We start from the raw sequence: 11,651 nt of genomic DNA, 5'->3' as shown, positions 1-11,651 counted from the left end.
GCGTAGATATTAGCGTGTTGATTTAAATCACAAGGGATTGGGGGCAAGGTTCTGAATTGGATAGAGAACTGGTTGGCAGACAGGAAGCAAAGAGTTGGAATAAACGGGTCTTTATCCAAGTGACAGGCAGTGACTAGTGGGGTACCGCAGGGATCGGTCCTTGAACCGCAGCTATTCACAATATATATTAATGATCTAGACGAGGGCACTAGATATAATATATCCAAGTTTGCGGACGACACAAACCTGGGTGGGCGTGTGTACTGTGAGCAGGTTGCCGAGAAACTGCAGTACGATTTCGACTCGGGTGATTTGGCAGATGCATGGCAGATACAGTATAATGTTGATAAAAGAGAGGTTATCCACTTTGGTGACAAAATGGGAAGGCAGGTTATTATCTGAACGGCAATAGATTGGGAGAAGGGGAAGTGCACCTTGGTGTCCTTGTGCACCAGTCCCTGAAGGTAAGCAGGCAGGTGCAGCAGGCGTTTAAGAAGGCAAATGGTATGTTGGCCTTCGTAGCGAGAGGATTCGAGTACAGGAACAAGGACGTCTTGCTGCAGTTGTACAGGCCCTTGGTGAAACCACACCTTGAGTATTGTGTGCAGTTTTGGTCGCCTTATCTGAGGAAGGATGATCTTGCCATGGAGGGAGTGCAGCGAAGATTCATCAGACTGATACCTGGGATGGCAGAAATGACGTATGAGGGGAGATTGGGTCGATTGGGCTTTACTCGCTGGGGTTTAGAAAGCAGAGAGGGGATCTCATTGAAACTTATAAAATTCTAACAGGAATAGACAGACAAGGTGCAGGAAGGATGTCCCCGATGGCGGGGGACTCCAGAACCAGGGGTCACAGTCTAAAGATAAGGGGTAAGCCATTTTGGACTGAGATGAGGAGGAATTTCTTTACCCAGAGGGCGGTGAAACTGTGGAATTCTCTACCACAGAAGGCAGTTGAGGACAATTCATTAAATATATTCAAGAAGGATTTAGATATATCTCTTAACGCTAAAGGAATCAAGGGATATGGGGAGAAGGCAGGCACGGGGTACTGAGTTTGAATGAGCAGCCATGATCTCATTGAATGGCAGAGCAGGCTCGAGGGGCTTAATGGCCGACTCCTGCTCCTATCTTCTATGTTTCTATCGTCTTCATTTTATAAGAAGGACATACAGGGGCTCGTGAAGGTACAAACAGTATTTACTAGAATTAAACCAGAACTCAGAGTTTATATCTGTCAGAAAGACTGAACAGGCTGAGGCTGCTTTCATTAGGAAAGGGAAGACTGGGGGATAATCAGATAGTGTTCTTTGAGATTATGAAATACCTTGATAGTGTAGATTAGAGAAGATGTGTCCACTAGCAGGAGAGGGCAATACTTGGAGTCATAGATTTAACATCTTCATTAATAAACCTAATAGGGAATTCAGGAGAAAGCTTTTTACCAAATGAGTGGTCAGAATGTGTAAGTTGCTACCACGAGGAGCAGTTGATGCGAATAACACAGACACATTTAAAGGGGAGCGAGACAACACATGAGGGGGAGAGGAATAGAACGGAATTTTACTGGGTTAGATTAAGGAGGGTGGATGGAGGCTCGTGTGGAGCATGGACACCAACATGGATATTTTCAGTCGAATGGCCTGTTTCCATGCTGTTAATATGTTGTAAATTGTATTAAACAAGTATAGGACCCGGGTCAGGTCACATTTAGAGAACTGTGCATATTAATCGTCTCCATAATATAAAAAGGACATAGAAGAACTGGAGAAAGTGCAAAAAATACTTACAACAATAACGTGTATTTATATAGCGCCTTCAACATAGTAAAATGACCCAAGCGATTCACAGGAGCGTCATTGAATAAACCCTGACCCTGAGCCACATAATGAAATATTAGGAAAGATGACCAAAAGCTTAGTCAAAGACTTAAGTTTTAAGTTTATTTTTATTCATTGATGGGATGTGGGCGTCGCTGGCTAGGCCTGCATTTAGTGCCCATCCCTAATTGCCCTTGAGAAGATGGTGGTGAGCCGCCTTCTTGAACCGCAGCAGTCCCACAATGGTACGCCCACAATGCTGTTAGGAAGGGAGTTCCAGGATTTTGTCCCAGCGACAGTGAAGGAACGGCGATGCAGGTCCAAGTCAGGGTGGCGCGTGGTTTGGAGGGGAACTTGTAGGTGGTGATGTTCCCATGCGTCTGCTGCCCTTGTCATTCTAAGTGGTAGAGGTCGCGGGTTTGGAAGGTGTTGTTGAAGGAGCTTTTGCGAGTTGATGCAGTGCATTTTGTAGATGGTACACACTGCAGCCACTATGCGCTGGTGGTGGAGGGAGTGAATGTTGAAGGTGGTGGATGGATGGCCAATCAAGCGGGCTGCTTTATCCTGAATGGTGTCGAGCTTCTTGAGTGTTGTTGGAGCTGCACTCATCCAGGAAAGTAAAGAGTATTCCATCACACTCCTGACTTGCGCCTTGTAGACGGTGGAAAGGCTTTGGGGAGTCAGGAGGTGAGACACTCGCCGCAGAATTCCCAGCCTCTGGCCTGCTCTTGTAGCCACAGTAATTATATGGCTGGTCCAGTTCAGTTTCTGATCAATGGTAACCCCCAGAATGTTGATAGTGGGGGATTCAGCAATGGTAATGCCATTGACTGTCAAGGGGAGATGGTTAGAGTCTCGCTTGTTGGAGATGGTCATTTTCTGGCAGTTGTGTGGTGCGAATGTTACTTGCCACTTGGCAGCCCAAGTCTGAATGTTGTCCAGATCTTGTGGCATATTGTCACGGACTGCATCAGTATCTGACGAGTCTCGAATGGTGCTGAACACTGTGCAATCATCAGCGAACATCCCCACTTCTGATCTTATGATGGAGGGAAGGTCATTGATGAAACAGCTGAAGGTGCTTGGGCCTAGGACACTGCCCTGAGGAACTCCTGCAGTGATGTCATGTGATTGAGATGAATGACCTCCAACAACCACAGCCAACTTCCTTTGTGCTAGGTATGATTCCAACCAATGGAGAATTTTCCCCTTGATTCCCATTGACTTCAGTTTTGCTAGGGCTCATTGATGCCACACTCGATAAAATGCTGCCTTGATGTCCAGGCAGTCACTCTCACCTCACCTCTTGAGTTCAGCTCTTTTGTCCATCTTTGGACCAAGGCTGTAATGAGGTCAGGAGCTGAGTGGCCATGGTGGAACCCAAACTGGGCGTCAGTTAACAGGTTATTGCTGAGTAAGTGCCGCTTGATAGCACTGTCGATGACACCTCCCATCACTTTGCTGATGATTGAGAGTAGACTGATGGGACGGTAATTGGCCAGGTCGGATTTGACCTGCTTTTTGTAGACAGGACATGCTTGGGCAATTTTCCACATTGGCGGGTAGATGCCAGTGTTGTAGCTGTACTGGAACAACTTGGCTAGGGGCGCAGCTAGTTCGGGATCACAAGTCTTCAGTACTATTGCCGGAATGTTTCAGGGCCCATAGCCTTTGCAGTATCCACTGTCTTCAGCCGTTTCTTGACATCACGTGGAGTGAATTGAATGGGCTGAAGACTGGCATCTGTGATGCTGGGGACCTCAGGAGGAGGCCGAGATGGATAATCCACTCGGTACTTCTGGCTGAAGATAGTTGCAAATGCTTCAGCCTTGTCTTTTGCACTCACGTGCTGGGCTCCACCATCATTGATGATGGGTGAATCTAGAACTGGGGGCATAGTCTTAGAATAAGGGGCTGCTCTTTCAAAACTGAGATGAGGAGGAACTACTTCACTCAGAGGGTGGCAGGTCCATGGAATATGCTGCCCCAAAAAGCTGTAGAAGCTACATCATTACATAAATTTAAAACAGAAATAGACAGTATCCTAGAAGTAAAGGGAAAAAAGGGTTATGGGGAGCGGGCAGGAATTTGGACATGAGTCTAGGTTCTGATCGATCATGGCCCTGTGGGTAGCGGAGCGGGCCCAGGGGCCGTGTAGCCTGATCCTGCTCCTATTTCGTGTGTCTAATTCTGTTAGATTCAGGAGATGGTTCTGTGATAGTAGATTGGCATTTAGGATCATATCAGCCATGATCTTATTGAATGGCGGAGCAGGCTCGAGGGGCCGATTGGCCTACTCCTGCTCCAATTTCTTATGTTCTTATGTTCTTATTGAGAATGGGGATATTTCTGGAGCCTCCTCCTCCTGTTAACTGTTCAATTGATCACCACCACTCACGACTGGATGTGGCAGGACTGCAGAGCTTTGATTTGATCCGATGGTTGTGAGATCGCTTAGCTCTGTCTATCGCATGTTGCTTCCGTTGTTTGGCATGCAAGTAGTACTGTGTTGTAGCCTCACCAGATTGACACCTCATTTTTCGGTATGCCTGGTGCTGTTCCCGGTATGCTCTCCTGCACCCTTCGTTAAACCAGGGTTGATCTCCAGGCTTGATGGTAATGGTAGAGTGAGGGATATGCAGGGCCATGAGGTTGCAGATTGTGGTTGAATACAATTCTGCTGCTGCTGATGGCCCACAGCGCCTCATGGTAGCATCTTAAAGGAGCTGCCAGATTTCGAGAAGCAGAGAGGTTCAGGGAGGGGATTCCTGAACTTAGTGCCCAGGCAGCTGAAAGCACAGCGGCCAATGGCGGAGCGGTTACAATCGGGGATGTGCAAAATTGTAGATTTGGAGGAGAACGTAGTACTCGGGAGTGTTGAGTGGCTGGTGGAGCTTGCAGAGGTAGGGTGGGCGAGGCCATGTAGGGCTTTAAAGACAAGGATGTAAATTAAAAAATGGTGGCACTGTAGCTCAGCGAGCACAGGGGTCGTGGTTTATGGGGATCTAGTGTGGGTTAGGTTATGGGCAGCTTTTGATGAGCCCAAGTTATGGAAGGTGGGAGATGGGAAGCCGGCCAAGAGATAGTTGGTGTTCTCAAGTCTAGAGCTAACAAAGACATGGATGATGGTTTGAACAGTAGATGAGCTGAGGCAGGGGCATAGTTCCGCGATGTTATGGAGGTGGAAGTGAGTCGTCCTGGTGATGGAGTGAATATCTGGTCGGAAGATTATCCCGTGGTCAAATACGACACCAAGGTTGCAAACAGCAAACCGGTGCTGAGGAGAGGGATGGAGTCGATGGCTTGGCAATGGAGTTTGTGAAGTGTCAAAAGCTTCGGTCTTACATATATTTCGCTGGATGGCACCAGAACTGAAAGTTTGCAGCTATCGGGAAAGATTAAACAGGTTGGGCCTTTCTGCTATAGAAGAGAGGGGGCTTAGATAAGGCCTGATAGAGATCTTGAAATTTGTGAATGGATTGGAAACGGTAGATGTGGAGAGAAAGCGCAGTGTGAGAGAGGCGGGGAGGGGAGGAGACAGAGTGAGAGATTAAACAGGGAGAGCGGGAGGGGAGGAGACAACTTCAAGAGTGACAGACAGAGCAGAGAGCGGCCTCTGATCTTCCACCACCACCTCCAGTTTTCTGTAACCACCAATTTCAAACCGTTTATCGACTGTAGAACAGAAACACAGCGCTCCGCACAAACCCTTACAGACTCGGATTTCATATTCAAGGGTTTCCCGAAACCATAATCTTTTAAATAAGGTCCTGTTACAATTAACAATCAGTAATATTCCCGCCTATATACAGTCACTTCGATCACAAGTCGACCCGTCTCCTTCCATGTCAATCTCTGACCTTATTCCATCTCCCCACACTTCCCCACACAGACGGGTTCAACAGTTTACAAACACCTTATTCCAGCTGATTTGGAGAATCTCATGTGTTGGGGTACGAGTTGTGATGCGGGGTATCTCCGCCAGATTTACCATCTCACAGAGACTCTCACCCTGAACCTGTGAACTGAAAATGACCCTGAATTGAGACTGGAGCCGAACACCCCCCAGTTAGAGTGAGGCCCGGCCCGGACATCCCATTCTCTCTGTGGGGGAGGGGGGGGGTGCAGCGAATGTCAGCGAGTCACCAGGAAGCCGGGGTTCATTTGAAATGAATTCAATCTGGAATCTGAGCCCGGCCCCGGGACATGGGTCATCTGATTCCGCGATCAGCTCTTTTTGGAAAGAGGTGGTGGCTCTGAAACGAGCCTTTGGGTTCAGATGTTTACAAGTTGTCCTTTTTACTTTCTTTTGCTCGCTGCTTTGGGAGACTTTGCTGATTTGGGCTTGGCCTTGGGTTTTTCCAACTTCTTCGCCGCCTTCACCATTCCGCCTGTGGCCTTCTTGGGGCTCTTGGGCTTCTTCACCGCCGCCTTCTTCCCAGTCGCTGCTTTCGCTGTCTTTTTTGAACTTGGTGCTTTCTTGGTGCTCGTTTTCTTGGCTGTTGGTTTCTTGGCTGAAGGTTTCTTGGCTGTTGGTTTCTTGGCTGGAGATTTCTTGGCTGCTGGTTTCTTTACTGCAGATTTCTTGGTTGCCGGTTTCTTCACCTTCTTTCCCTCTTTCCGCTGGTATTCCTTCTTAGCGAGCCTGAAGGAACCCGAGGCGCCCGTGCCCTTGGTCTGCTCCAGGGAGCCGTTTTCCACTTTCCTCTTGATACTTAACCTGATCTGGGAACATAACTTCAGCACATCGATGCCGTTGGCAGCCAGTGCCTTCTTTACCACGGCCAGGGACATCCCCTTGCGATCGCTGCCACTCGCCACAACCTTGAGGATCTGCTCGCCCAACGTGGGACCGGCTGGCTTGGAGCGGGGAGCCGCCTTCTTCTTCTTGCTGGGAGACTTGGTTTGAGCGGCGGCGGCAGGAGGAGCTGTTTCGGCGGCTGCAGTATCAGACATGTCGGCGACTCTGTAGAAAATCTCTCTGACAGTCAGAGCTGGGTCAGAAATGAAACGAGAGGCAGCGGCACAGAGCAACTTAAAGGCAGTGAGCGGACGGGGCGGAGACATCCTGCTGTCAGCTCCCGGCCCCTCCAGCCTCTCTGTGTTTCTCTCTCCTCATTAACTCTCCGATTCCAATTAAACTCGGGCACTCCACATTCCCAGACTGGCCTCTTTCTGTCTCAAAGACCGGGATGTTTGCTGCCGAGAATATTTCATCAGAATTAAAGGCAGCAATTTCCATTTATAGCCGTTTCATTGCTGCACTGATCGCGCTCTCTCACCCCATCGCCGACATGTTCTCTGTTTTTTGACTGAAATTTTAAATCAAATAAAGCTTCACGTTTAATTCCCACTTCAGAGCTGAGCAGGGGGGCAGGGCGATCCTATGACAGGGAAATCTTTGAATTTTATAGAAGAGGGTCTCTGAAATCAGTCGATGAGAGCAGACACACAAACACAGTGACATTAGTCTAACCCGCCCGTCCCTTTAACACACTCTCGCTGACACAATGTTCACTCTGCTCATTCACAGCACAATCTGTTCCCAGATTTACAGTTCACAGGACAGGTTTTCATCTCCGCTCGGCCTCTGCTGCCGATTCTCGGGGTTAGTTGGATTTTCCCAGCTCAGTCAGTGTTAAACACTCTGAGGCCGGCGCTCCTCACAGTGTCTGTTCCCCAGATTCAAGGGCAAGAGCCAATCACAGCTGTGGCTGTGTTCACTCATATCTGGTTTGAAGGTATATTGTTCACCGGCAGAAATATGTTTGATTTATATGAAAGTAGAAATGAATTGATCATCGCCCCTCTAGCCTCTCTCTGTCTCTCTCCCCGCCGATAATGAGGAACAGAACAGAGCAACTGGTGTCCTGTGCATTCCATTCTCAACACCCAGGGACAGCAACCAGAGAGAGAGAGACAGAGAGACTGTATCAGTCTGAATGTTCGTACTCTGAGCCATGCGGTCCACGCACTCTCTGTTACCGAGATTTAGGGAGGAACGTGTCACAGTTTGGCTCTGTCGATCCTAGCCTGCTTTTAGACGATAGTATTATTCGCAGAAATAATGTGACATTCTGTTTTCCACACATGCCTTGAAGTCGGTTTCAATAGACCGAAAACTGAGAGGTTCAGCATCGATCCAGATATAACAGGCAGGGCTGGGGGATAGAGGGACTGGGGATTGATACTGTACACTAGGCATTGAGGCAGACACATGAGATGAGTCGCTTATATCCCGGTCACTGTCTGATGAACTTTTAGAAATCTAGATCAACAAACACGACCGCGCGTTGGCTGTTCAGATTCTTTACATACACAAATATATATGCAGAGGGGAAAAAAACACAAATAACCTTCAACGTAACACCGGCCGTCGTTGAACATGTTTGAGGGAGCTGAATAGAAACGGGACTTGCTGACAGTATAAATATGGAAGGGGTTTTAATTCTTGCCGGCATTCCAGTTATGAGATTGTGGTGAACGCAGAATCTGATTGGATGTGTAAAGAAGCCAATCGCAGAGAACAAAGGAAATTGACAACATTGCCAATAAAACAATCACAATCCTTGCCTGCATCCATCCCTCATTAGCAAAGCTCTGTGGGACGGACTGTGGGGCTGCTCAGAGCAGCGTTTACTTCAATTATTTCCTGATACTGACTGAGACGATGGTTGACGATAAGAAATCCGCTGCCAAGAAGGGCTCCAAAAGAAACCGGCACCAAAAAGCGGCAAGAGGCGCAGAAAGTCGAGGAAGGAGAGTTACTCCATCTACATCTACAAATTGATGAAGCAGGTTCATCCCGACACCCTCCAAGGCCATGACCATCATGAACTCGTTTGTGAACGATATTTTCGAGCGCATCGCGGGTGAGGCTTCCCGCCTGGCCCATTACAACAAGCGGCACACCATCAGCTCCCGGGAGATCCAGACCGCCGTGCGCCTGCTGGTGCCCGGGGAGCTGGCCAAGCACGCCGTGTCGGAAGGGACAAAGGCGGTGACCAAATACACCAGCTCCAAGTTAAACTCCACACTGTCCTGAAAGAAGAAATTCCAAACACAACGCCTCTTTTAAGAGCCATCCACAATCTCTCTGAAAGAGCTACACAAACTCATCTCCCTTTAGGCTCAATTTACTGTAATTATTTCCTTAAGGAATGTGTTTGAGAACGTTTGATGTTCCAGCTGTAGATTTAGTTTGGTATCTTCAGATAAGTTGGTTCACTGGCCGGATCGACCTTAGTGTCGTTGTTGTATTTCCCATCCCGTAAACTACAAATACTGTCCCTGGTCGCTCATTCCCTTTGTTCTCAGACCCGTTCACTTGCAGCGCCTTCCGACGAATTAAAAGCTTGTTTTCGAGATGAGAATCGGATTTCAGTCACCTCAATCTCTGTAAAAACATTTTCATTTTTTTTCAATGCCAGTTGTGGTCAATCATTTTATTAAGCCGAGACTTCCTGCATTGAAACAACCCAGAATGGGGTTTCTTAGAGACCAGAACGCGGGCATTTTGAACACTCTGTCCCTCTTCTCTTCTCACAGCAGGGCTCCTAGTTCTGGATTCACTCCCGCAGCAGCGCCTGTGCAAAGATTCGATCGATAATCTGTGAATCCTCACTTTTACAAAATTTGAGCTGGAATGTGTCCCGTTACAGAATCAATGGGGAACTAATCCCGCCCGTGAAAGTGCGATATTCAACCCGAAATTAATCCTGATTGTAACAGCCTGGTATTTGCAAGGGAGAGATGAAATTAGATAAAATGAATTTTTTTTTAAATGGTGAAAACTTTGGCTAATGGTGTATTTATTAACTTAATTCGCTCGTTTAGGAAAATAATTGGCGGACTTTTCGAATATTAAAAATCGTTGGTGGTCTGACTGTTGGGGACAGTTATTTCCACACACTTATCATTAGTGGGAAAACCAGACTGTGATTGGTCACCGGAAAACACCAATGAAATTCACCACATAGAGACCAATCACAAGTACGCTCTCTGCATTCATCCAGAAGGTATAAGAAGGGCAGATTTGGGAGTAGATTTTCATTCTTTCGCTGAACGAGTGAATTGTGGCAATGTCTGGAAGAGGAAAAACCGGCGGTAAAGCTTGGGCCAAGGCTAAGTCTCGATCATCCCGGGCCGGACTGCAGTTCCCTGTGGGCCGTGTTCACAGGCTCCTCCGAAAGGGCAACTACGCTGAGCGTGTGGGTGCCGGAGCTCCGGTCTACATGGCTGCTGTGCTCGAGTATCTGACCGTTGAAATCCTGGAGCTGGCCGGCAACGCGGCCCGCGACAACAAAAAGACCCGCATCATCCCCAGAGACCTGCAGCTGGCCGTCCGCAATGACGAGGAGCTCAACAGGCTGTTGGGAGGGGTGACCATCACTCAGGGCGGGGTGCTGCCTAATATCCAGGCGGTGCTGCTGCCCAAGAAAACCAGCACTGCCAGCTCCAAGAGCAAGTAAAGCAGACAAGATTCAATCTGATAACCCAAAGGCTCTTTTCAGAGCCACCCACAGTTTCCAGGAAAGGGCTGATTCCTGTTCTGTTGTATGGGTCACAATTATCTGTGACCTAATTTAACATGTTAAGTCTTAAATTCTACCTTGAAATTCACAGATTTGCCCATTAAGTTATGTTTCCACCACTCACCTCACGCTGCCACACAGTAACAGAGTGACTGATACAATTGCTATCCTGTATGAACGAACACTCCCTCACTCACATGCAGTACCAGTGAGTGAGTGCTAGTGCTTTTCCTATATTCACCTGTTAATCCCACACTGATACAGTACCAGAGAGTGACAGATAAAGTTTCTAGTGTAGCTTCACCAGACAATTAAAAATGGAATGGCGGCGCCCACAGACGCAGCGGCTTTGCTTCTCCCAGGACGGTGCTATTTACGTTTAATGTTAATGTTATTTGTACTGGACTCAAGAGAGCTTGCAAGATCACATTTCTTTGTTCATGTACTTGTGCATTGTACAATGACAATAAAGTTGAATTATTATTATTATTCACCAGGCAATTAAAAATGTCACATTGTACTAGACAGTGTCAGATACAGTAGCTATCGCTTTTCACCAGCCAATCTGCCACTGACAATACAAGCAGTGACAGAGGCGTTGTCTATCCCACACTGCCACACTGTACAAGAGAGTGACAGATACAGTATCCCATATTCAGCAGTGAATCTCACATTGGCACCAAGAGCCAGAGTGACAGAGACAGTATCTATCCCACAATCAATGATCAACCACACTGTTCACACTGGAATCGGGTGAGCACGTCCATCTGCTTTTAATGGTTATTTGGAGTTTTCAGCTGGAGAAATAAAGTATTTGGCAATGGATTTAAGCTGAACATAAACACGGTGCTGAAGTATTTTCTCTCCAAATTAAAATGGTTTCTGCTGAATTATTGTCTCTTGTTGCAGCACTCACCGTCAGTCAGTAGATGGCAGAGACCTCTAATAGATTGGAGAGTGCGGATTGTGTCCACACATCCAGACCGCCGTGAGTCTGGTGCTGTCTGGGGAGCTGGCCAAGCACGGGGTGACCAAATACCTCAGCTCCAAGAAAATCACTACAATTTACTGACAGAAATATAGAAATCACAACGACTCCTTTAAGAGCCACCCACAGCCTCTCTGAAGGAGCCGCCAGTTTACTGCACTGATTCCATCAGTTTATTAAATCCGGCTAACGTCCTGTCGATCTGGTGAGTAAATTATCAGAACAATAGTATAACTGCTCCAAATTAATGTCTGCCTCAGTTGAATTTTATAATTATAAATAAAAGTGTTTCATTTTTAAATTTGGT

The 11,651-nt window shown here is 47.4% G+C and overlaps 2 protein-coding genes across 2 annotated transcripts; one reads left to right on the top strand and one right to left on the bottom strand.

Annotated features, from left to right (window-relative positions):
- Nucleotides 1–6,121: 6,121 nt before the first annotated feature.
- Nucleotides 6,122–6,778, bottom strand: LOC147088100 (histone H1.01-like). The gene has a single exon (XM_085977917.1). The coding sequence runs from the start codon at nt 6,776–6,778 to the stop codon at nt 6,122–6,124; it is 657 nt and encodes a 218-aa protein (XP_085834043.1).
- A 3,101-nt stretch (nt 6,779–9,879) lies between these two features.
- On the top strand, nt 9,880–10,334 carry LOC147088099 (histone H2A-like). The gene has a single exon (XM_085977916.1). It carries the CDS (start codon nt 9,904–9,906, stop codon nt 10,291–10,293), a length of 390 nt encoding a protein of 129 aa, XP_085834042.1. The 5' UTR covers nt 9,880–9,903; the 3' UTR covers nt 10,294–10,334.
- The last annotated feature ends 1,317 nt before the right edge of the window (nt 10,335–11,651 follow it).

Source organism: Somniosus microcephalus, unplaced genomic scaffold (genome assembly GCF_052327205.1).
Source record: "Somniosus microcephalus isolate GS21.2 unplaced genomic scaffold, FLI_Smic_1.0 unresolved_chr5, whole genome shotgun sequence".
In the NCBI taxonomy this organism is placed as follows: domain Eukaryota; kingdom Metazoa; phylum Chordata; class Chondrichthyes; order Squaliformes; family Somniosidae; genus Somniosus; species Somniosus microcephalus.
Note: the sequence above shows the minus strand (reverse complement) of the source record. Positions and strands in the feature narration are given on the sequence as shown.